This window comes from Solea senegalensis, unplaced genomic scaffold, assembly GCF_019176455.1.
Source record: "Solea senegalensis isolate Sse05_10M unplaced genomic scaffold, IFAPA_SoseM_1 scf7180000017154, whole genome shotgun sequence".
Taxonomy (NCBI): Eukaryota; Metazoa; Chordata; class Actinopteri; order Pleuronectiformes; family Soleidae; genus Solea; species Solea senegalensis.
In genome coordinates this window covers 9,940-36,365 of record NW_025322259.1, presented here as the reverse complement: position 1 = coordinate 36,365, position 26,426 = coordinate 9,940, and the positions used below count along the sequence as shown (strand labels likewise).

Below are 26,426 nucleotides of genomic sequence, written 5' to 3'. Positions count from 1 at the left end.
CAATAGGGAATGAAATAATAACAACGATAATAATAATAATAATAGTAATAATAATGACAATGAACTGGTAGAAATAATATGTGTATGTAATGTAAATAAACACTATTAAATAAAAGTAAAATACTGCATATATACTGCAAAATAAAATACTGTAGTAATAGTAAACTTTAAATAGGAATAAATAGAACACTCGGGAACTACTGCAGTGACAAATTGTAAATGCACACTAAAAAATAAAATAATAAAAGCAAAACTTGTGGAAGATGCTGCAGTCATAGTAAAAATGTAAATAAACACAATCGATGAAATACAAGTAAAAGAATAAAACTTACTGCCAACAAATACTGCAGTAATAGTAAACTTTAAATAGACACTATTACATAAATAAAAGTAAAAAAAACAACTTGTCAAATGTACATAAAAATACATAGATTTAGAAAGTATTGTGGATAAATGTACAAACATTACATTTATCCATAAAATGCTGCAATTCATTTCAAAATAAAAGACCCAGAACATTAATCTCATGTCAGATGCCTTTCTGGTGTAAATGCAATCAAACAAATCAACTGTTTCACAAAATCTCATTCATCATATTTATAAAAGAGAATATAATTATTATAATTATATAATGTATAATGTGTATTTGTTACCTGTTTCCCTCGGCCGCTCCGTGACTTCCACACAGGTGAAATTCAAACGAGGTGAACAGAGAACTGTACACGCTCTGTGAGGGAGTATTCAAATCAGCTCATCTGCCGCTCCTTTAAAAAGAAAAACATAACAGAACACTGTTTTTTCTCTCCTCTCAGGTCACCTGAAGCTGCATCTGTTTATTCTGGGTTTTTTTTTTCACCTCCATCTAGGAGACGTTTGTCCTTCTCTTAACGACTTCCTGTCCACAGTGTTTGACACATCAGTCTGTGATCACACAAGAACGCTCCCTTTGAGGCTTAGTAACTGATGATGTCACCATTCTCCTGTAAAGTCTCTTATACTAATGGCTTGAATCATATCTCTGTCAAAACTGAACAAAATTCCATTTGTCAGATTGGGTACTTTGTGATCCAGACTCTAAATTCACCACAGGTGAGAATGCTTGTGTTTGTTTGTTTCTTGTACGTTCTGACCTTTGACCTGTCCACAACTGCCTGCTACCTGATGTCAGCTGGGACTGGTTTGAGATCAGCAGCAGCAGCAGATAATGAGAGATAATTAAATAATAAGTTCAAGTAAAACACAAACACACACAGAGAAAATAAAACATTGTTTATTAGACAAACACAATTTATACAAACAAAAGTCCACAGTTTTATATTTTATTTACATGCAGGAACTGCTGTTTTTGTTGTTGTTGTTTTCTGTCAGACATCGGTTGTAACACTTGTTTCACTTCTTCCTCAGATGTTTCATGAATGTCACTTCATCTCTGTTTCTGATTCCATAACTGAAGACAGGGAAAAGATTCACACGGAGAAAAAAGGTCACACGAATGGATAGATAGAAAGATGGATAGATTTAATGATGATACGTTTATTCACTTACTCTTTAAGCCTCGTCTTGTCGTCCTCAAGTTTTTCCCCCTGAAACACTAAATGGTACGTTCTCCACACGTATTTCCTATAGAAGCACAGAGACAAACAGAGTGGCAGAGACATTCTTGACCTTTTTCTTTTTAAATGTTAGAATCCGTGTGTGTACTTGTATGTGTATCTTTGGGAACACCAAAAACACATAAACCATAAGAAGGGCACATTATTTGTGTGTGTTTACCAGCTGATGTGCTTCACTCCGCCTTCACGCTGTTGTTTCAGCTCCATGAATCTACGAATGGCTTTCTTCAGATCCAGGACAGTCGCGTTCTGCACAACCACTATGGCTTATGGAGACATATGGTTTCAAATATTAATCATCATTTAAAATTAATGACACTAGTGCAACTACTTTTTAATTTTTAATTTAATTTTAATTTTTAGTACTTTATTTATCCCCATGAGCCTGATGGAAATTCCTTCTCTGCATTTAACCCATCATTGGGTTTCTACTAGAGGATGGATTTCTGATTGTTTCAGTTTCTTAAATGTGAATATTTTCTTTGTTTCTTTGCTCCATAGAACGAAGAAATCATTAAAAACTTAATCATTTTGGTTTGTGGACAAGACATTCAAGAACATCATAATTTCCAGGTTTGACAAACCCTGATCAACATTTGGACCAACGATTAATTGATTATGCGAGAAAATAATCAACAGCTTAATTGATGATGATAATAATCAGTGAGTTGCAGCTCTAATGTCTAATGAACACTTACGCATCACGTCTCCGTCTGCCTTCAACACTCTGACGGTCATGGCCTGACCATACTCGAGAGCGATCTGAGAATTCACCTCCTCTAGAGTCACCTGCAGAAACAAAAACAACAATCAGAATTATGTATGTTTATTTGGTTGGAATTGTTTATACATTTTGTGTTCTATTCTATTATTTTATTTTTGTCTACCCTTTAGCACAGTATATTCTGATGTTCTATGCCTAATATCTATCTATCTTATCTGTCTGTCTGTCTGTCTATTTGACATTTGTACTGGTTGGACAGGACACAGCACCTGGATTGGCAGGTCACACAGTAAAGGGTCCTGCACAAGTTGAGCCAGTCCTTCCTCGAAGATGTCCAGGATTTCTGAGTGAGGTAGAGCCTCCACATCTTCCTCCTCCTCCTCCTCTGCCTGGTTCTCCTTCTCCTCCACCTCCATTTTCTTCTCCTCCTCCTCCTCCTCTTTCACACACTGAGCTACTCCTGCAGCAGTTTCAGTGTCAGGACTCTGCTCCTCCATCGCCAGGCGAGTTTTAATCACACACACAGCTTCTTTAAATACCGCTAAAACACGACAAAAACATGTTCTCTATTTGCTGCTGAAATAAATCATGGTTTTCACCGAGAAACTAATAACAGTTTGTGTAGCACAAACTACACACCGGAGAGACACCAACGCGTAGCGTACAAGGTTCCTCTTAGAAGAAGTAACTTTAAAGTCACACTAATAGTGTAAAAGGCAATAAAAACACTAATATTTTATAGTTACATAGTTTATGGGCGTGTTAGTTGTGTTAGTAAATAAAAAATGACTACTTCGCGATCTTAATATTTAGTTTCCTAGAGCTGTAAAGATGAGCAGTAAACCTTCTTTAGCTCGTTTTAAAAAGGTTTTGTATTATCTGTAAGTTAATCAGTACATAAATGATTTAAAGTGAAACTTCTTATATTATTTATCCTTATTTTGTTCTGAAACTGTTAAAATGAAACCTATTTTGTTTCCAGCCGAACTGTTTTAAAGACAGGACCTGACTGCCTCTTCCGGTCCGCTCCTCATGCTTGAAATAAACAGGAAGCTGAAGCTGAAGCTGAAGCTAACCCAAACAACTCCGCCGTTTGTAAGAAACAGAGCAGAAATATCGTGTTTTATCGCCTTTTACACACACGTGTTTAGTTCGAGGCGGGCATGCTGCTGTTCTGCCCAACCTGTGGGAACGTGTTAATCGTGGAGGAGGGACAGCGGTGCATGAGATTTGCGTGTAACACTTGTCCTTACGTTCACAACATCACGAGAAAGGTGAGTAAACAAAATAAAGAAGTGTTTTCAGATTCTCAGTTCTCCTGGTTTTTACTTTGATTTCTCTGTGGTGATTTGTTTGTTTGTTTTCTGCAGGTCAATAACAGAAAGTATCCAAAGTTAAAAGAGGTTGATGATGTTCTTGGTGGAGCTGCAGCGTGGGAGAACGTGGACTCGACGGCAGGTAAGTGACGTGGAATCACGCTGAAACCCGAGCTGTCACCACATAATCGCCTGAGACTCCACGATCACAATATTTTAAGTCACAGTATGATTTCATCGTTATTTAAGTCACGCTAAGATATTATCACAATATTTGAAGTCACAATACGATATTATGACAATATTTTAAGCCACAGTATGATTTTATCGTGATATTTAAGTCGCACTAGGATATTATCACAATATTTTAAGTCACAATACGATGTTATCACAATATTTTATGCCACAATGCAATATTATCACAATACTAAGTCACATTTAAGCCAAAAGGGTATGTTTGGGGATAGCTCTAGCAGTGGTGTAATGAAATGCCATGTGATGCATTCTGCATTTATTTGAATTCTTGTTTTCTGATTTTTGTTGTTAAAAATCATGTAGAGATGTCTTTGCTTATATTTATATGTGTGTGTGCGTGTATATATATATATATATATATATATATACACACACACACATGTTGAAACATATGAAATAGTTATGTCTGTAAATGTATTTGTTGCACTCAGCTGTCCATTTGTTTCAAGAGTATGACTTTATTTCGGTCTTTTTCTCAGAAACTTGTCCCAAGTGTGGGCATGCTCGGGCGTATTTCATGCAGATTCAGACGAGATCAGCAGACGAGCCGATGACGACGTTCTACAAATGTTGCCACATACAGTGTGGACATCGATGGAGAGACTGACACGTTTGCACTTTGACAGGTTTCATGCACATTGGCTGTTTGTTTTTTTGAGAGTTGATTTATGAGAAATAGGCTCCACTGGTTGTAAAAAATACTTTTCCTTTCTCTGTGTGCATCAGCACGAGAGGTTGACCGATGTGGCAGCTGATGACTGATAATTGATGCCGGTTTTTCCCCACCCCCATAAATGAATATAACCACCACCTAATATAATATGTTTTATGATGACAAATAACAGCAAAACTTAACTTCAGTTACCAATAAAACTAATGGTCAGTACAGCAATAGCATTTTTAGTAGAAAAAAGGTATAAACTACATGAAACAGGCCATCGAAAAATAAACCAGAATGAATCAGTTTCAACAAAGACCCAGCTTGTTTTAATAATAAAAAAAAACAAGACTTGCTGATTAATTGTTTAATCAAATAATCATTGCAACCCAAATAATAATTACTAAAAATGTCAACTATCAGCCCAACCAGTTAATCGGTCTACCTCTAGTTGGCACAGAAACATTTCCTAAAATTACTGTATATGCAGCATAAAATCCAAATAAAAGTGTGTCAATGACAAAGAAACAATCCTTCAGACTTTTATTGATAAAATATTACCTGTTTACCTGTATACAACCGTCAAACAAATTTTGACTTACATAGTTTAATACATATCACAGACATTTAGAGAGCAATGCAGACCAGCATTATCCACAACAATGGCATAATATACAGTACTTGGTATTAAAACTTCATTGCAGAGTGGACTTTCTTACAGAGTTTATCTCACTTCCAGAGAAGAAGAAAACACACATAGAGTTAAGGATCTAGTTAGTGTTAATTAGTCATTTCAATGAGTGGCTCATGCAGACAAACTGCACATGAATGACTGAAGGTGACTGGCAGGTTAGACATGCTGTGGTGGAACAATGTCTATTTATTATTTTTTATTTATTTTTTTGCAAGATATCGGGTAACAGTCGTTTATTTGAAGCTTATTCTCGGCAGAAAAGTTTTACCCTATTTCATATTTAGATTAGTCAACAGATGTCTTACTTTGCTATGTAACATGCATCTACGCAATGCAGCGATTCTTAAAGGGCTGATGTCGAATTAAATAGGTGATGATGGTTTTGTCTACTAGTGTTTTTTTTTTCTATTTTAAAACTAGGTACTTTGGGATGGGCATTTCTCGCAAAAAAAAGTTCGAGTACTCTTAACTGTAGTGTGTGAGTTAGTGAAAGTGATGCAGGCTTCACAGTGTATTGAGCTAACAAGATGCATTCAAAGACCCTGGTAAATTCCACCACTTCCAAACCTTTGTACATTTCATCACTTCTGCAAACGCACGTGATGTCCACTAACTAGGCTGACATTTATTTTAAGTCTTTTCAATATTTTTAGAGTAGTCACAGTAACTGATCGACTTTTTTATAATCAATCATGCCCATTGGCATGAGGTACCAGTTCGTCATACAGCGGCAGCAAAAACATGGAAAGAAGCGTTGTTTCAATCATTTAAGGATCAGGTATCGAGTCAAAAATATCGCTTACGTGCCTTTCTTTCTATCTTAGCCTTAACAACATCTGGCCACATGAGGGAGTAATCGTGAAAACGAGATTTTACAACAGACGATGTGCAATCTTTTATTTGTGAAATAATGATATAGAGTTTTTGCCCATTTTTGAAATGAATAATTGATGTTTGAATACATAATCGTCTAAGTGTTGTCGTGTTGTGATTTAACGTTTTGGTTGGAAGTTTAAAATGGGCTGGGGAAGATTCTAACATTTGGGAATCCCTGGTACAGAAGATGGAACGCAGTAACATGCAGCATTTTTCTCAAACTTTCTTTACACACAAGACTTTAACAATGGCCATCTTTGAAACACTCAGAGTACGACCACCCTTGAGCCTCAAACAAAGAAATCGCCACCAGTTTCACGTATAGCCATCTTACGTCAGGGACGACACAAAATTGGACAATATACCAGGCATAAAGGCAGGTTTAAAAATTGGACAAAAACCCTCATATCCAAAGTAAAATGTGTATTGAAACCAAACTAAATCAAGACCTTTGCGAATCTTAGTCGATTCTAGAAATCACGAGCGAAACTGAGCCCTCGTAGAAACGTGTAGCTAAAGGACGCAAGATTACTGACGAGACGCACCGTCTGTCGTGTCCACTTCAACACCGCGATAGTCAAAATAAGTGCATGTATAGAAAAAATTCACTGAGCAAGCAACAAACCAAGTGAGTCAAAAAATCCCACGCTGCTTTTACTTGGTTAAACTTTATAAATTGTATATTTTTACCTCAGACGAACAATTGGCCGAGGTTGAGAGGTTTTAACATCGGAAAAAGGTGAATTTCAACTTAAAGTGCAAATGTTAGCTTGAGTCTCAAAAACAAAAGTAGAGCATAGATGGAGATAAAAAAAACAACTGAAAAATGAACAGGTAACAGGACGAGTCAGTGAACTGTTATGTATGAAAGTGTGAGAGTCACATGCTGATGTGTCAGACTCAATCCTCCACTGCCGTCGTCAACAGATTAAGAGGAAACGCTGCATTAAAAGAGTTCACAAACTTGTACAATCAATGCCAAGATACAGTGAAGCTGCTGGTATGAATGGATGAATCCCAGTGTCTTTTCTTTTTTTGTTTTTTAACGTTTAATACTTGTTTTTTTGTGATCTGTAAAATATACTAATCAGGATGAAAATTGCTCACATTCAAAGAGGGACCGCGACAGTAAAAGGAAAACAAAAAAAACATGTCTGTTGTAGTAATGAGGAAAATGTTCACAGTTCTCAACAGAAACAAAAACACTGTTTTTAAATAAATAAGAAGAAAATGTTTATCCAACTTCAACTTGCTTCTGAGTAAGATTCACAGATGACTTCACGTAACAAATTAAAGTGACTGTTTTTTCAGTTTCTCTACCTAAGGCTATCAAATCAATGATTGTTTTTTTTAATTTACAAATGTAAGCATCACAACATTCTCCCCCGTTTACTTTCCACACAGGATCACACGGCCTCTGTGTTCCTCGTGTACATTTGTATATTTTCAAATGCATCTTTAAACTTAGAAAACGCTGAGAGATGATTATGTACAGTAAATATTCTGTGATGTAGTGAGAAAACTATGCTCTCAATTTTTTGAGGGCTTTACGCAACACTGCAAAAATGGAAGAGGAGGGGGAAGGGGGGAGGGTCGTCACTACCAGCAGGAGGCGCTGTGAGTTTGCATGTGTGTATGTGCATGTATGTGTCTCTCGTGTTTCCTGCAGCCGTCGGTGGTTAGCATATACGCTTGTATGTGTAAATGTAGCCCTTACAGTTAGGGCAGGTGTGAGTCACATCCTTGAGGTCGTCGATCAGACAGGGAATCAGGCAGCAGCCGAGGTCACACCTGAGAAGGAGGAACAAAACAAGAGATTTAAAAAGAAAGCGTGAGTTCCAGTGGAAGACAAGAAAAAGATTTGACAAAGATTCTAAGCAAGACGTTCGTTGGATTGCCCTACAGTCGTGTCCGGAACTAAGCAAGCAAAACCTGGGAACCATCAGACCCACCACATGAATGTCGGTTACGTGTCTCCTGACCTGCGACCTACTTACCCTACGAAGAAGCAGAAGAGGCAGAAGAGCGTGTTCATGAGGCCAACGTCGTGGGAGATGCGCGTGACGATCGCCTGCTGACAGTGCGGACACACGGTCTGCACTGGCGAGGTCTGGAACATTTCCCCCTGCAGGACAGTCACAGTAGTGGCTGCGCCTGGAGGAGCCAGGACAGTCGCTGTGTGTCCCCCCATCTGGACAAAGTGACCAGGACCGGGGCCCATGTGTCCTGGCATCTGGTGAGGAAAGTGACCTGGAGGCGGTGGGTAGTGGCCACCTGTCCGGAGTCATAAATTACAAATGTAAGTTTTGTATAATTGTTAGTATATAAAGCCAGTTTCCAAGAGGAATTTAAGTTTTCACACTGTTTTCGTTGGCTTGTTTTGATGCTCTCTTTATAGACTCTCTGCACTACCTTGTGGTGGTGGCATCGGCATTGGCATGGGACCATCTCCAGGGACGTGTGGGGGGAGGAAGCCTAGTTGCGGAGCCTCGTAGGGCGGAGGACCGTAGTCTGGAGGCTGGGACTGTCCCTGCTGAGGACCAGTCCTGTACACTGTGTGAAAAACAACACCCACATATTCAAAAACATGTAAGTCAAAGCAGTCTGAAGAAATGCAACACTCACAAAATACAGGATTGATTCAACCTGTTGTATGCTACTGCAAGTATTATATTTATGTCAATAGAGCCAAAAATCCAGTCCTACAAAGACTATTTCATTATCCAATAATTAGGTAACGCAACTCAAGCTACAAATAAGTTTGTATCGGACAGTGCATGAATATGACGTTTAGTGTTTTTATGCCAGCAAGCACTTTTAGCCCACTGGGGCTCTAATTCTATTCGAAACCTTGGTGCTCTGAGCTAACCAGCTTACATTGACAAGCCCACTGATGTTGTCAAAGTTCACAAGAAAAACCCAGTGTCTTTTTCAACCAATATATGTGGTGTGAACACACAGGCCACTTTTAAATGTTGTTTTGGAACCAGAACCATGCTGGAGCTGTGCCAGTGTGAAAGGGAAAACTGTGATTTGTGCCCTTTTTTGAAATGAACACTTTTAACAAACTTTTTGGTGAAGGTTTGCTCAAGCCACAATAATTAAATTGGTGGTTTAAGTGTCACTGTCCTAAAACTAAGGACAGTACATATAAATCGTATCTATTTACACCTGCGACTTCACAAAATGGCTGCTGCACAAAAGGTCCATTGTAAACTATTTCTTTGTGAGAACGTTTGAGCACAAAGATGCAGTTAAAACACACTAAACTGTACTTACTAGTGATTTTGTGTTAAAACAATGAGTGAACAACACACATGCTCATGCACATGCTTATAATCCTGCACATGTAGTTTGATTACCAGGCTGCCCATTCTTCTCCTGAATGGGTGGGGCACTGGGACCTCCAGGATACGGAGGAGGAGGGTCATTGGACATACTGGCCGGATTTCTGAACAGGGAGAGGGGACGAACACGGAGCTCCGCTCAAAACTCTCCTGTAATCTTTCACTCTGTGAAAGTAGAAAAAAAAAAAACATGCACAGTTTGAGTCCCATGGCTCGTTACCCTCCGACACAAGCTTCTCCCAAGTCACAAATTGTTCCAGGCTAAAGAGGTTATGACAAGAGCTCCTCTGTTCTGTGTGTTCAGGTTTCAACAGCAGGATGGTTTTGTCTTTGGTTCAATTAATAATACATTCAGACTTAGCTGAAGAGTTAGTGTAATTCACAAGGGGAATGTGAAGAGATTACTGACACATCAGAACCACTTGACTTTGGAATGACATAAGTGAGAAGAAAAGACTTCTATCCATCCATTTTCTACCATTTTGTCCTCCCCACAAGGGCCACATGGGAAGCTGGAGCAATTATAGCCGATCAAGGACAAAAGACTTACTTCTTGAGTTGAAACCCGTCTTCCCATTTGGTGTTTTATGGCACTTAAAATCCATAACTGTGTTTTCTTTCCCCACAGTTCAAAAGTTGAACACTGTCCAATTCCTAAAAAACTATATCACAGACTTGCCTCAATGTGATGTCATCTTTTAATCCTTTAATCTTGTCGTTGGTTTGCCGTGGTGATTAACGGCACTTGCCATCCATAATGTTGTATTATCCGCATAGCACAAAAAAATGTTTGTGAAAGCAAATCTTTCACAAATGTTATTTGATGTCACAACATCAGTCCAGCATTTACATTTTTACATTGTGAAACATTCATGTGATATTTAGGGTTCTTTGAATCACATCTGATTTTATTTACACTTCTATTTTACCAGTATGAGGCCAAGTATGATCTGCTCATTTCTGTTTTACAGCAATCTGATTGAAGCCCGGGAAGAACAGACACACTGCATGGGTGTGCAAAGGAAAAGAGAACAGGGGGGGGCAGTAATGCAATATAACAGATGCCAGCTGCCATAAAACACTAAAGAATACAATTGAGGATCTTTGGATTTCTGTCTGGTGCGTTAGATAAGGAAACGCAAACATTTTTACTAAATATGAAGGAAACATGGTGTAGGTGTAGAATGATAATATAACTAAGATGTAAATGTGTGGTTAATGTCCACCAACACAACATAAAACTGTTTGTGTTTCTGTATTCAGATTAAAAAAAACAAAAACAAAAAAAAACAGCTTAAGAAGAAAAAAGTCTGCCTGGAATCTGGCAACATGTAATTGCAAAATCTTGAAATAAGTAACTATGAATGAGGAAGAGTGTGAAACCAAAACTCTCCAATCTCATGTAAACAAAAGCTAGTTCAGTGACCTCTTTATTCTATTTGTTTTGTATTTTATTGCTGGAGACGAAGCCGGGAGCCAGGAAGAAGAAAAAGATTTATAATGTTTTGGATAGCTGAACCTAGAAGAAGGCAGTAATGCTACATTACAGATGCCAACTGTCGTTAATCACCACTACTTTCTAACTAACCAACCATTAAACGAGATTGGGGTATGAGGAAGAGGTACTGAATAGCATAAAGTCGAATGTACAAAAAGGAAAGCTAAAGAGAAGAAGTGATGGGTTATTTAATCCAACAACTTTTTTTGTTTGTTTTATTCCTTTTTTGCTATTTTTTAAGTAGACCATTTTGTGTTTCTTCTTTTTCCCTGTATGAGCAGCTTTTCCAGGCCATTATGACAGCATGGTCAGAGAAGTTCATCTTTCTTCTGGCTATCTGCTCCTTAGCATCAACTTGATGTTGCTTTTCTCTAGCACCCAGGTGTTTGTTTTGGTGCTTTTGCCAGGATTTTCTGAGCAAGCGTCTGTATACCCATCGTCTGTCGATGCATCTCGAATGCATCGACTTTCTCCTCTTGTTTGGTAATTTCCTATAACTCGCATCCATATGTCGCAATAGCAAAAGCCTTTGCTTTGATGATCCTGCGCTTTTGGTTGTTACTTATGGCTTTGCTTTTCCAGATGGTGGTCATGCCTTGGATGATGGCTAACCTTTGCAGTTGCCTTTAGTGTTAATCAGATATATAAATTCTTGCACTTGCAACCTGTCTGCTACCTGCTGTATCTTTTCAGGGTTGCGCCATGAGGTCTTATAAAGTAATTGCTAAAATAAAGATAAGTAATTATTACAGTTTAAGAAGAAGAGGTAAACAGCACAACAATACAGATGCCATAACATCAAAAACAAACAAACACACACACGTAATACACACATATTTGTGTATTACGTGTGTGTATTGCATACAAAAATGGATTAAGGCTGTATAAAAAGGGTATGAGTAAATGCATTAGTAAAATCTGTGCGGGCATTCCCTGCTAACCTGCTAGCTCGATAACGCTGTAATTCTTTTTCTTCTTAAATGCTTTACCAGATAATCCAGCTCAAAGCCACTTGCACAACTAAACTGAGTTGCGTAATTGAGACTAATAACGGGAGCAAGCGTGAGTTGTCAAATTAACCCAGGACACGTAGCTTAGCATCTGACAATAACATTGTTATTATCAGTGTTAGCTGCCGCGGTGGCTAAAGGATATAACGCCAGAGGGGTGTTGACGTCACTATAAATGACAGCTAACTGGCAGGTGGATGATAGTTTATCTCACATCACTACGATTGTAAATCAATACACAATAGGCGAGTGAGTATATGAAGTATTTGTACACCGATAATATGGGTGTGTACGACCAGCTGAAGCTAAGCGTGTTTGCTATGATTCGTTAGCTAGCTAGCTACCGAGCTACCCGTCCCTGAAATACGCTCAGGAACTAAAAACAAAAAAAAATGAAAGAAAGAAAAAAAAACGTGACATTAATGAAGCGTCTCATACACAGCACTTGGTTCTGCTCATGACTGTTATGATGTCCCACTGCCATTTAAGATAAAGGCCACATTACCTGGTTGATGGGAGAGACACGTAGCGATGCCTCAGCGGTGGGGCAGCTGAAGTTTGTTTGACGTTGGGTTTCCCGACAACACACGTTCAGATGGATTAACTCTTCACGTCAGTGTGAGGTCGACTGATGCAGGGTTGTTTTTTTCCAAGGCCGATATACCAATATGATGCTGAAAATATTAAATACATGAAATAAACCATTAAAAAACTAAACGTTGTCAAAATAACTTGATTATACATGCCTTAAAGATAATATGTAACATTTCTGTATTAAAGTATCCAAACCTGTTTAACCAGTGTTCTACATATTAAGTAGATAAAATTGCAACACTCCATAAATCTATAGAACCCCATATCAAATTTAAATCACTCACAAACTATAATAGATTATATTCAAATAGTATTAACACAGTATTCTCTATCCTTGATGTAACTGCCTATATAGGCATATTGTTTTCTCTCTTGATTTATATTGTAATTTATATTGTCTGTGTTCTCCATTTTTTATTTACTTTCTATTTATTTGCCACTAAGAAACATGTTTGTACATTTGTTTCTCAACAAAATACACTTTTCAAGTAAAGTTAAATATACTAATAATTAATGTGGGCACTCTTGATATCAGTTTTTACACCTCATTATCAGTGAATAGTTAATAACAATAACATTTGTTGAGGAGACATTAGCAGCAAAGGAAGACAGTCTGTACATTCACTGCCCTCCAGTGGTCATAGTGAGAAACCGCAATACTGTATGTTTGTGGCAAATGAGTTACACCCTCCATATCATGATGATGCAGAACCTACAACTAATGGTGCTGCAACTAAAGATTATATTCCTGTTTTTTAATCTGTTGATTGCTTTGTCCATCAAATGTCTCAAAATGATGATGTTCTCAAATGTCTCTTTGTCCGCAAATCAAAATTATTCAGTTTTAATGATTATTTTGTTGTATGAAGCAAAGAAACTAGAAAATATTCACATTTTAGGAGCTGAAAAATCACAGTAATTCATCGGTTATCACATTTTTTAGAGTTGGAGATTAATTTAGTAATTGATTAATAGTTGCAGTTCTAACTACTAATTAGTCCTACTGCTATGGAACATAATTATTTTTGCAATTATACTGTATATTATTATTGAATTATTGAATAATTATAACCCTTATACCAGTCATTCCCTTTTTTTTTTTGTTTTTGTTCCATTCATGTATATGTTTTACTGTACACATCTCTCAGCAATGTCTGGCATTTAAAGTCAAGGGAGATTCTACAGATTTTAAACTATAAATAAAAACATTGTGGTGTGCTCAGATTTGCTTATTTTATCGCGATTTATAGTGTGGGTTGTTAATATAATATATAATATAATATAATAATATATAATATAATAATAATATAATATTAATATAAATAGTAGAAAATACTGCGTTTTCCACGATGAAAGAAGACCCGCCCTCACGTCGCCTCTTACGTTAGGACACGGAAGAGTGGTAATTGGTCACTAAGGGTGACGGATGTACGAGTAAGGCAATCAGCGGTGACGTCGGGGCGTGTCTTTTGGCTCCGTGCTCCCCACAGTCAAACGCCCCTGACTTTGTGGGGACAGCCAATCAAGTCCGCTGCTCCGCTACGTTAGCACAGCTCGGGCCAAAACAACAGCCCGTGTCCCGTCGAGTACCTGCTTCCTGTTAGCCACGGAGCAACAAGACGCGTAGAATGCCAAATTAACCGACGGCGTTTGTTTTTTTGTTGATGTTATTTTTAATTGGTGGCGTCTACCGCGAACGCCGAAGGAGGCAAAGTCAGCCACCGGAGCTGCTGCTATCGCGACTTTAGCTGCCGAGCTAACCGTAGCTAACATCGGCGGTCCAGCGGGGGAAGATGGGCTCCATCCTGAGTCGCAGAATCGCTGGTGTTGAGGATATCGACATCCAGGCCAACTCGGCCTATCGATTTCCACCCAAGTCTGGTGAGTGGTTGGCATTATGTCCTTCCCCAAATACATTGTTATATTCAAGTAAGTAAGTAAGCTAAAGCCACAGAGACGCTGAAGGAACCTAGTGAGGCTAATAGGTGAAATAGTTGTTTGGTGAGACGATGTGTGAACGCACATAATGGTGTTGTGATTCATTGTACAGTAGAGTTGGGCTATATTCAATAGCACAAAACACTCACATGCCACTTTATTAGGTGCCTTGGTTGTAACTGGTGGTTATTTCAGTCGCTGCTGTTTTGAATTAGGGCTGCACAATTTTAGGAAAACTTGCGATAACATTGTTGAATATTGCAATACAGATATCATATGACTTGCGATAAACAGACACGTTTTAAATATATGGTGTTTTTCTGCTTTACTATTAACTTTGGCCAAAAAGTCCAACTGTGTGGGAAAAACAAAACCTGTTTAGTAGAGGCAGATGGTAATAGTTTCAAATTATATCACGATAGTCCATGATATTGCTATTACATTTTTTTTTACAGAATGTCAAAATAAGAGTGTTTGTTTTGATATGGAGTCATATATATTTTGTATTAGACTCAGGTACAAGGGCTGAACATTTATTCGTTAATGTTTGAAACGATTCATGTCTTAAAGTTCTTGTTCTTGCATTAAAGTAGAGTAGCTAATATTTTGATGGATGGCTCAATACCATTTTTATTGTCTGATATTGATATCACAATCTTCAGTATCTACCAATATCAGTATCAGTCTTTCTTAAAGTCTTTTAAATGACTAAAATACCAACATATTTGTGCTGATGCATTGAAAGAGCCATAACTAGCAATGTACACAACATGAATAACCCACATTTTTACAGACTATAGTTAGTGAAGCATTTGTCTGAAATTGAATAATACTATTTTTTTCTTTTCTTTTTTCCTATAATCCAGTGATTTTTGTCCAGTTTGGATTGATACCGATATCAATTACTGCATTGGGTCGTCCTTATGTCACAGTAAATGTCGAACTAAAGCTCGACTTATAAGTTCCATTGCTGATCAAATCACAAGCAGACTCTCAAAACATTTCTATGTCATTGAAAAAGTCGACATCTTGATGCCCCTTTAAACCATTATTCTTCTACTCTGTACTTTATGATTATATTTTGCTGTAAATTTATTGCGTAGTGGGAATAAAAAGTTGCTGACACCCAGACACATGAACGCGAACTTTTGTCATCGTTCACAACAAGGCATTTTTTTACTGTTACTTTATTCGGACAAAGATCTGTACGGCATTTATTCTGGAGTCCTATAACTTTTAAAGACACCTTTGCTTTGCCATTATTATATTTTCAGGCAGTAAACACAGAGTATTGGGACAGGTGCTCCGTCATTGTGACTGATTCATTTTAAAAACCATAAAAGCCATCACATATTTTATTGTCTCCTGGACTTTGAGGCATAAAATACACTGTGTATCAGTTTCCACCAGAGGACAGATGCAGGGATTATAAAGTTATTGGAAATCATGTTTGCATTTGTTTAAAAATTCCAGGTTCATGCTAAAGTCAAGATATAGTCAATGTTTTTTATTACACTACAGTGGCATCATGTTTGTTGAGTGACTGCTCTAAAGTCACTTTATGTAATGTTCCCAAGCATAGTTTCTTATAATGTTAAAGTCAGGTGAATGGTCCACCTTATCACTTCACAACTGTCGGTAAAAAATACCATTTACTCCATATTAAAGAGTCAGTTTATAAAGTGTTTTCGCATCAATGTAGGCAGAAATATCCTATTTTTTTGAAGATGTGTTCAAAAACAGATTGAGAAGGAAATAAGCACTTCACTGCTTTTAGCAATCATATTCTTTTCTTCTCTTGCATTCAGGAAATTATTTTGCCAGCCACTTCTTCATGGGAGGCGAGAAATTCGACACACCACATCCAGAGGGATACCTTTTTGGAGAAAACATGGACCTGAATTTTCTTGGAAACAGGCCAGTACAGGTGAGAAAGCTAATTTGGCAATTCCCTACTGTATCGTCCATATGTGTGGAACCACTCTTGATTCATTTTTTTACACTATAACGATTAATCAAACGACATAAATCATTTCAAACCATTATTTCACTAGTTTCCCTATGTGACGCCTGCACCCCACGAGCCTGTGAAGACCCTGCGGAGTCTGGTCAACATTAGAAAGGACTCGTTGCGTCTGGTCAGGTAAAGATAGTGACAGCACAATACAAATCATTATAGTTACGGAGTGAAGAATAGAGTCATGACTTATCACAACATCACCCTAATGCTTAGCAAATGTATTGATGCTAAGGTACAAAGATGACTCTGACACGCCAGTGGAAGAAGGTGGAAAACCAAAGGTTCAGTACGGAGTGGAGTTCACCTTTGATGCCGATGCTCGAGTGGCCATCACCCTCTACTGCCAGGCATTTGAAGAGTTCTCCAATGGGATGGCAGTGTAAGAATTTCCGCAGGTTTTTTTTTAAAGTGGCTTAAGATTTTGATATTTAGATGTGTTAAATATCACATTTAAATGCATTACAAATTCTGGTTAACTGCATGTTTCTATGAAACGATGGATGTCATCATTTAATGACTCCACGGCTCCATTTTAGTGCAAAACAATTAAAATCTTATGAGTAGTGAGATTCAATCTGTAGAGCACAAAGACTAGAATAGATGCGGCGGGCCCTCAGACTCCATAGCAACCACTGGTCGCCATGGATACTGCAGATAAGACTTAGAAGAAGATGAAAGTTCGCATTGAAGTTCTTGGTGATTGAGGATTCATGTTTCTGGGATCACAAACATTAGATTTTGATACTTTTGATGATTGTTCTGCTTTCCTTCATTTTTGTCTGTCTTAACGTGCACATTCATTTATTTATCACTTAAAGGTGACCTCTGCTGTTAGGATTTCCACACTGATTGATGTCTGTAATATACTTGATTTAGTTATAGCCCAAAGGATCCATCAATGGCTTCTGAAACTGTGCATTACAAGCGAGGCGTGAGCCAGCAGTTCTCCATGCCGTCTTTCAAAATAGATTTCTGTGAGTGGAAAGAGGAAGACGTAAGTATCTACAGCCTTTTATTTGATACATAAACATGGTTTGAATTAACCTTGATTGTCCTCTGTTTATATTTACACCTCAGCAACATTAAATGTACATTTTTTTCCCCGTAAAGCTGAACTTTGACCTTGATCGAGGGGTGTTTCCAATTGTTATCCAGGCTGTGGTGGATGAAGGAGATGGTAGGTTACTGGGGCTGCATAATAATCAACCAAATGATATTGAGAATCATTGAACTATCTAGTTAGCGAAAGTGTGTGAAAAAGTTAGTGAAAAATTACTTTTCTTTTCTAGATTGCCTTGGACATGCTCATGTACTTCTGGCAGCCTTTGAAAGAGTAAGTGTGCATCCTTATATAAAAGTGAATTATTTCTATCTGGTTAGAAGCCATTTTGTTCTATATGCTTCAACATGTTCTGTTTTTTCTCTGTACCTGCAGCACGTTGATGGCAGTTTCTCCGTCAAGCCTCTGAAGCAGAAACAAATTGTAGGTTTATAAATATCAACTTATTTAATGGTTAGGATAGTTTAGATGCACAGTATGTTGCAGCGTAGTAATGTACACAAAGGCAGATATTTTAGACAAAGCATCTCTGAGTCCCCTGATGTGCCGCAGTGGAAACAGTGTAGGCAAATTGCTCTAAAAGAAATAAAAACTATTTTTAGGTTTTCAGCTGCATTCTGCTTTCATCCTCATACTGTCTGCAGCTTTAGAAAGACTCAAATGCCACAAAAAGATCTGTGCCGAGACTCTCGGGAGTCTAACAATTGCATATATCTGTCAAGGAAAGTTTTTTTTAATCTTTTAATAGGAAGCATTTGTGATTTTGTTTGAATAAATCCTTCACATATTAATGTGTTGTTTATATTTATGTCTTTATTTCTGGCAACAGTCAGTTAATCAAAGATAGTCAAGGTCACTGGTCTTAAAACTGTCAAGTCATGTTAACGTGAAGGAACTCTTGATGATGTGAATAGATTTTTTTAAAACATAAAAAAAGTACTGTACATTTTTTGCAATACTGTTCTCATCCTTTCGCTAAAATTCAAAATTTCTGCGTCTTTTCAGGTGGACCGCGTGAGCTACCTCTTACAGGAGATTTACGGCATTGAGAACAAAAACAATCAAGAGACCAAGGTTTCAGTCGACGTCTCACCTCCTACTCGAAACACAATTTTGCGATGCTTTATTCGGCTTAATGTGATGTAATTATTTCTATTTCCAGCCATCCGATGACGAGAACAGTGACAACAGCAACGAGTGTGTCGTGTGCCTGTCGGACCTCCGGGACACGCTCATCCTGCCCTGCAGACATCTGTGTCTCTGCAACTCCTGTGCAGACACACTCCGCTACCAGGCCAACAACTGTCCTATCTGCAGGCTGCGTAAGAAGAGTTCCATTTCATGCTTAGAATAATGCTTAGAATAATAATGAAATAGCATTGTGACTGTCCTTAAGTTGACCTGGTGTTCCTCTGTCCCAGCCTTCAGAGCTCTCCTGCAGATCAGAGCTGTGAGGAAAAAGCCCGGCGCTCTTTCTCCCGTGTCCTTCAGTCCTGTTCTGGCTCAGACTATGGACCACGAGGAACACTCTGTAAGTATCGCGCACAATCTGCTAAAATTAATTTGATGCTCAGGTGTCAGTGTTCAAGGTCCCTGTGACCGTACATCCCATCCCATTCTTTTGAACACAATATATGAGGCACACCAGGATGTGTATGTGTACTCAAGGATGAACTGATGACAATTTATACACTTGTGGTGCTCTGCAAAAACAGTTTTCTTGCTGTTGAGCAATAACCTAATAGTATGAGGTGTTTTTTTCATTGTCAGGTGAGTTCTACCGAGGCTCTTGTGTTTGTATCCTACAATGGACAAACTAATAATCTTTTGAGTTTTGGTACTAACTGAGGGAAACTTGGAAGGGAAGTGTGAGATGAGGTATATTCAGCTGTAACTTGGAACGTCACCTTGAATTGTGGCACAACTTCACACTCTTCCTTTTGTGATGACATTTTGTATTTGTTCAGATTCTCCTTTTGTATTCTATGAGTTTGCATCTGTGCTTCTACATTACGGCCTCTATTGCTTTCTCCCCTCGTTTCTTCTTCCTCTTTCTCTTCCTCCATGGGGTTGTGATGGCAGCTTGCATCCACGATGTTGCACTACTGCAATGTTCCGGAATTTAAAGAGCCCCTACATTACGCAGTCCATCATATTCGTTCTCGTCTCCTATGTCGCATCCAATTCTCTCCCCTTGCCACACTCTTCTGCTCATAGACTGAACTGATGAAAATGTGAGATTATTGAGAAGAAGATCTATTTATAGAGTCACACGATGCTTTACAATAAAACAAACAATGCATGTGTTCAAACAATTGAAGTAGTAGAAACCAAAAACAATAAAGACACAAATAAAATTAACAAACACGAACAATAAAACTATGCCAGATGATAAAATGAGTTTTAAGAAGAGGTGCAAAAGATGCAGCTTTTGTCATGTTTCTGGTGTTTTCTCCATGTTCTGTAGTGCTTGTATTTCTTGGGTTAACATATTAATATTAATATATATATATATATTTATACTGTATTTGTTCTTTCGGCAGAGCTCTGACTCGGTTCCTCCCGGCTTTGAGCCCATCTCACTGTTGGAGGCTCTGAACGGTCTGAGGTCTGTGTCTCCTCCCATCCCCTCTGCCCCGCTCTACGATGAAATCAATTTCTCAGGGGGTCTGGGTGGTGAGGGCAGACAGCTGAGCTCCCCCGAGCATTTGAGTGATGGGAGTCTACAGAAAAGCAAAGTCAGCAAGTCGCCTGACAGGTAGCGTCACACTGAACATGTCTACATACACAAATAATCACGTTATGACAGGATATTCGAAAACTCGTGTATTTTCCCTTCTCTCTCTCATGGCAGCACCCTCAGGTCTCCATCCTCTCCAATCCAGGAGGAGGATGAGGAGAAGCTGTCTGAGATGTCTGATGCTCAGCCTCACACACTGCTCTCCAGCAGCCCCGCCCCCACAGACGTACGCCACCGCGTCGCCTCCTTGCAACATCGCCACACTTTATAATCACTTTACATTCAGAATCTTAAACATCTTTCTCTGTTTCTCCTCCAGGCTACAGCAGCAGAGGATGTGGCAGAGTCTCTGTCTCCAGATGATGGTGAGTTTTCTCATTCAGTGCTTGGTATACAAATCAGAAATATGTTTGAGTGACACCATTAAACGCTGTCTCTCTTCCCGCTCCAGAGGACAGGATGCATGCTGGGGCAGACATCCTGCAGGACTGTGGCAGCGAACACAGCTGCTTGACCAAAACCGAGAGCGACCCAGCAGGTGATCTGTCGCTGCCAGGTGAGAAATGGGGAAAGAACCAGAACGATAAATTGTAAAATATTCAGACATTTTTACAGTAAAGGCAGTGACTGCAGCTCCTAAATTCATACTTTTCTTTTCCAGTGTGTCCTATTTCTTATTTTTATCCCGACCCCTTGACCCTTAAAACAGAGTTACAATTAGTAGTAGTTAAAAATCTCATTTACCAGTGATACTTGTCCTACCCAATCTTTTTTTTTTTTATGCAGCTGTTGATATAACCTGTCTGTCTTTCCTGTTTTTTTAATTACGTAATTCAATTCAATTTTATTTGTATAGCGCCAAATCACTGTACAACGGTTTGCTTGACAGGCCTCAAATTGGCAGGTGACTAACTAAGGCAACCAGTGTGCGCACTGCTGACTTTGTCTGTGTTTGGGTATGAAATTCAAGAGATATTGGTAGAAATGTATCAGATATGTATATCCTTATGATGGTAACATTAGTTTTAGTGGATAATCTGAGTAATATGTCATCCCTTAAGGAAGTTTGCCCTAGAAAAGTCCTCATGCTACATTGTAACAACTATCACGACACAACAGCAACACATGAACATGCAAAGTGGAGAGGTAGGGCTTACTTTTAGGGGTGAGGGGTCAAATGGGATTGAGCCTAAACCTCTGCTCTGGTACTCTTATCTAATGTTGCCTGCCTTAAATCCAAAACTTTGATTCCCTGTGCTTTGCATCTAACCTGAGTGCTGTTTTGCTTCTTTGTCTTTCCTAACGCTTCTCCTCCTCCTCTCCTGTTCCCTGTTCATCTTCTACCTTTGTGCCTCCTCACTATGGGCAGCTCTAGGTCCTGATTCCTGCTCTATTGGTTTGGAGGAATAACTGTGGTATGTAGGCTTTCCTGTCTGCTCTGCTTCTCAGTGTATGAGCTTCACTGACTGAATGAATGAACAGAACCTTTTATTGCCCCCGGGGAGGATTTGTGTTGTAAAAGAGTCCATTAAGGCACATCGACAACCACACACGGCGGCATGACACCCCCAAGAAAGCATCTTTAAAACACCTTCAAAGACATCATGAATTCTGATCATTCAGACGCCTCGTTCGAAACTATTAAATCCTCTGGATTTAATAGTTTAACCCTTATTTGTTGAGTGAAATCTAGCTTGTTCACTGGTTCTTTATGAATGTATTACCTGTTGGCTAGAATTAAAGAACCGGTGAGTACAATTTACAGTTTGTAAGTTGTACAGTTTACATCCTGTCAAACATTCACTTTACGGCTGCAATGGCTGATAATGATTACTTAATGAATTGGCAACTACTTTGATGATGGAGAAATTGGTTTGAGAGGTTTTTTCCTAATAATTAAAACAATTTTTGGGCTTCTTAAATGTGAGTATTTCTCTAGTTTCCTAAGAATTTGGTTGACAGCACATGAGTCACAGAGGCCTTACACACCATGACTTTGGCTTCTTGAAAATGAAATTCCTTGTCCGCGTTATTGGTGGAGGTTTACAAACACAGGACAGTAATTCTGGTTAATACTGGCTAGCTCTTGACTATAAAGAATAAGCACCGTTTCTAAAGTTGCACTCCTGTCGCTCATGTGTTGTTTATCGTTGTCCAGGATCCTCGGAGTCGACTGAAAGCCTGAAAAGTCAGAGCACAAACTGCTCCAGCCAGCCTCTCCTGTGTCCCACGAGCAGCCTTCACATGGAAGACGAGCATCTTGACCCCTGACTCTGATCCGGACATTCCCTCCCCCTTTATCCACTCACCCATATTCATCCGTCCACCAGAACAGGTTCATGCTTCAAAAGATTCACACAGTCCTTCGCTCCCTTCACACCCCGAAAGAGGAGCTGTTGATTCCATCACTGTATCTGTCACGAGCAGAAAAGACACATTCTCAAAGATGCTTTTCGTATCTTAATCTATGACTGAATTTTAATGTTCAAGATATTTTTTAAAAAACATTTCATTAACTTTGCAATGGTTGTACGTCTTGGGGCAGAGTTGTGGTTTAGTAACGTGGAGTCCAGAGACATTTCACTACCCGTCATGGTGCTGCTTAAAAGCAACACTTAACTTTAAATTAACCCAGTATTGATTTCCTCGACACTATATTTACAAATCTATAATTACACTCTGTTAAGTCGAATATATGAATGACTCCAGAAACTGTTTCCTCAGTCAGCTAAGCATTGTTGGGTTTTTTTCCTGGTCTGACTGAGCAGATTAATTATTAGCTTTGTGCGTGTGTTCATTTGCAGTGATTTTGCACTTGTTTATAATTCATTCCCTCTAGAGCTGTCACTTTTTCCAGAAAATCAAGTTTTAAGTGAATATTGCGTAACGCAGATTTATTGTAAGGGCTGGGTAAAAAAAGGATATTTCCAAATGATATGATGCAATATCGCTTAACCTTAAAAGCCATTTTCTGTAAATTCTCGTGGGACTTAAGTGTCCTTGATAGTCTCACGTGACTGCAAGCGGTTAGCTTTAACTGCAGGGCAAATGGTGGGGGGCATGGGAGGTAAACCTAAGCTGTGCTCACAGCACCCTCTGCTGGACAACTTCTTACTTACAGTTCTTGCTTCAAACTGTCTGGTGCGCATCTTGGCAGTACACATTTTTTCTCAAACTCAAATGGGTTTTGAACGTTCAAGGTTTCAATTAGAGTGGCATTGTGTGGTCATACTAAATAAAAATGGAACATTTTTAATGTAAACAATATTTTTAATGATGCACCAGCTTAAAGAGATCCGGATATTGCAGCATTAGTTTCTGTGAAAATCTTCCTGAAAACCAAAATATGTCTAAAGGAATTGGGTTTTGTTGGAGATCATATCAAATTGGGACCTTGTGAATAAGAATCCACTCGTTGTGATGCCTTTGATGGTGTAGAATAGAGCTGCAAGTATCAATTATTTTCATAATGTCGATTATTTTCTTGATTATTTGGTTTGTAAAATGTTGATCGTTGGTTTCCTAAACCACAAAGTGACGATGTTCTCAAATGTCTTGTTTTGTCCACGAATACAAATGATTCCAATTTAATGATTTTATTTGTCATATGGAGCAAAGAAACATTTCACCAGCTAAAGAGAGCTTGGTTTAATTATTGAAAGCAACACTCATACTTGATTAATCCATTATCAAACCAGTTGCTGAATAATTTAGTAGTCAGTTAATAATTGATTAATCATCGCAGCTCGAGTGTAGCACCTGAAATACTTCCACATGTTGCTCTTCAGATGCTTTGGTGTTGAGGTTTAGTTTAGTTTACGTCCTCCACTGTCAAAGCAAAACAACTGTCTTGAGGGACCAAGAAAGGCAATTAAAGACGGATCTAAGGCCAAGCTACGCTTTTAGGCTCTCTATTAAAGAATGTGGGATAAAAAGTGACAGCCCTAGTTCCCTCATCGTTAACAAAACGTTTATGACGACATGAGCCTGAGTTGTCTGCAGTCTTAAACATCTAATATATCATAACTGTACTAGAGGAAATCCTGATAATGATGTATAATGGAGGTAGATTCAGTAAACATGCACATTATTTAAATCTTTGTTGATAAGAGCTACAGATTCAAACCCCCCTGACAGCTGAAGTCAAAGATAGTTAGAGCCTGCAACAAGCATAGATGCTCCTCCAGCTACACTTGGGTGTGTGTGTGTGTGTGCGTGCGTGCGTGCGCTTGCGTGTGTGTGTGCGCTCATCCCGTCAGTGTTTATGATGGCAGATCTCTGTACAGCCTTTTTTTTCCCCCTGTGTCTGCTTATGTGACGTAGCTGCAAAAGAAGTGGGTCAGGTGTCCGTTTGGCTGCAACGCCTTTACTTACCTTGGTCCTGTATGTGTAGCGCCATGCATATATAGATCTATGTGCCTTTGACTTGATATGGCTCTGCCTGCTTGTTGCATTTGGACATTAGTGTTTTGATAATTAACGCTACAACACATTTCAGATTTCAGTTCTTTTTGATTCTCATGTACAGATTAATTTCCTTTTTTTTATTGCTACTGGAAAAATGTATCTTGCTCTTCAGCAATATATATATATATATATTATAAATTAAACTTGTTTATTTACTATATTACGACCATTTATCAATAATGCATTTAATCTTAGTATTTAGGTTCAAGTGTGCATTCTGAGAAGAAGGAAAATCAGCCAATGCTCCAGATGCATTTTAATGCGCAAAGTAGAATCTGCATGTGACTTAGTTGACGTCAACACATCTCGCGGCTTTAAAGTAATGTGGTTATTATGTTGTAAACACCTCCCCCTTCTCCTCCTCCTCCTCTTCTTCTGTGCCATTTCAACTTGACACTGTGCCTTCCTGTTCTTGTTCTGACCACTATTGACCTGGTATCCAGGAAAACTCCACAGTAGGTGGTTTGTGGCTCTCTGTAAACTCAATACCAGTCTCTCCCCGTGTGTATAGCAGCATGTGTATAACAATAAAGAACAAAGACCCAGTACCACTCAGCTACTACTACCTGTTTAATGATCCAATACGTCACCTTTTTTCTTATTTCTGCAAACTATATTCAGTTGTTCTGGGATTTCTTTTTGTAAAATGTACTATTTAAAATTAATAATATTTTTAGCTTTTGACTTGCTGCCTAAAATAAGCTGACAGAGGGAAATTTTCCTTTAAAGGTCTAGTGTTTAAATGTACACAGAGAACCGGCCCGGTTCCATCCCAAATGTTATCAACATCACTACCATCATCAGTGGTAGTGGTACACTCTTCTTTAATTAATTAATATGGATGTTTACACAATATTTCCTCTAGAGGGCAGTACCAAGTTTCAGGCATCAACAAACAAATAGTGACTGTGGAAGAGGTTATTTTTATTCTGCCGGATCTGAAATAGACTGAAACACAAGCAGATTTTGTAGCGGTGGAATGTAAGAGCACTGTCGTCTCATTAATGGTTTGTAATATTTCCGTATATCCAGCACAAGTCGCACACAGCTATCAGCTCAAGAAAAGACCCAAAAGAAAGAAGAGAAATAATACTGCGAAACAGGTTATATATTTAGTTAATCTACTAATCCAGTAAAAGAAGCAAGTAACTCTTGTAATATTTTAGTTGTGGAATGTGGAAGATGAAAGAAATGCTACAAAAACAAAGCGTTTGATATTGTAACATTGATAAATTAGCATTTATGAGATCTTTTCTTTAGCGCCTCAAATCAAACCACAGCACGCTGAACTCCTGTCCAGTCACTCTCATTTTTCTCACTGCAGGGATAAACCAGCAAGCTCTGGCAGCGTCTTTCAAATTGCGCTCTTCAGCTGTAGGTGGCTTCTTCGTCATTTTCTTGATTGATTAGACTATTGACTCTATACTGCCCCCCACAATTTTCAGCGGTATTGCTCCGCTTCGTCCATCATCGTTTTAGGCGCACAATGACGGACAAAATTAACGTAAAAGTGTATAAATGGGCAGCAAGTCAGCCATTGTTGGACTAAAAAAATAAAGTACTGTCTTATAATCTGGGAGAAAATGAAAAGAAGAAGCTTGTGTGAATTGCTGTTT

At 38.6% G+C, this 26,426-nt stretch overlaps 4 protein-coding genes across 5 annotated transcripts; 2 read left to right on the top strand and 2 right to left on the bottom strand.

Annotated features, from left to right (window-relative positions):
* Positions 1-1,307: 1,307 nt before the first annotated feature.
* snrnp25 (small nuclear ribonucleoprotein 25) lies at positions 1,308-2,993 on the bottom strand. The gene is made up of 5 exons (XM_044018399.1): positions 2,607-2,993; positions 2,312-2,402; positions 1,774-1,879; positions 1,546-1,620; positions 1,308-1,447 (listed from the first exon to the last, which is right to left on the bottom strand). Exons 1-5 carry the CDS (start codon positions 2,832-2,834, stop codon positions 1,390-1,392), a joined length of 558 nt encoding a protein of 185 aa, XP_043874334.1. The 5' UTR covers positions 2,835-2,993; the 3' UTR covers positions 1,308-1,389.
* A 369-nt stretch (positions 2,994-3,362) lies between these two features.
* polr3k (polymerase (RNA) III (DNA directed) polypeptide K) lies at positions 3,363-5,639 on the top strand. Its single transcript, XM_044018400.1, has 3 exons — positions 3,363-3,611; positions 3,708-3,795; positions 4,388-5,639. Exons 1-3 carry the CDS (start codon positions 3,501-3,503, stop codon positions 4,513-4,515), a joined length of 327 nt encoding a protein of 108 aa, XP_043874335.1. The 5' UTR covers positions 3,363-3,500; the 3' UTR covers positions 4,516-5,639.
* cdip1 (cell death-inducing p53 target 1) lies at positions 5,095-12,567 on the bottom strand. The gene is made up of 5 exons (XM_044018398.1): positions 12,497-12,567; positions 9,499-9,648; positions 8,549-8,689; positions 8,134-8,410; positions 5,095-7,927 (listed from the first exon to the last, which is right to left on the bottom strand). Exons 2-5 carry the CDS (start codon positions 9,572-9,574, stop codon positions 7,816-7,818), a joined length of 606 nt encoding a protein of 201 aa, XP_043874333.1. The 5' UTR covers positions 9,575-9,648; positions 12,497-12,567; the 3' UTR covers positions 5,095-7,815.
* Positions 12,568-14,086: 1,519 nt separating this feature from the next.
* Positions 14,087-25,365, top strand: mgrn1b (mahogunin, ring finger 1b). Of its 2 annotated transcripts, XM_044018402.1 has the most exons (17): positions 14,087-14,466; positions 16,332-16,450; positions 16,578-16,666; positions 16,776-16,922; positions 17,420-17,537; positions 17,654-17,720; positions 17,833-17,876; positions 17,979-18,026; positions 18,609-18,677; positions 18,766-18,925; positions 19,025-19,134; positions 20,147-20,361; positions 20,458-20,569; positions 20,663-20,708; positions 20,795-20,899; positions 21,713-21,758; positions 22,502-25,365. In XM_044018402.1, exons 1-16 carry the CDS (start codon positions 14,379-14,381, stop codon positions 21,751-21,753), a joined length of 1,578 nt encoding a protein of 525 aa, XP_043874337.1. In that variant the 5' UTR covers positions 14,087-14,378; the 3' UTR covers positions 21,754-21,758; positions 22,502-25,365. The 2 variants fall into 2 exon arrangements, with proteins under 2 accessions (XP_043874337.1, XP_043874336.1); XM_044018401.1 differs by lacking the exon at positions 21,713-21,758.
* The last annotated feature ends 1,061 nt before the right edge of the window (positions 25,366-26,426 follow it).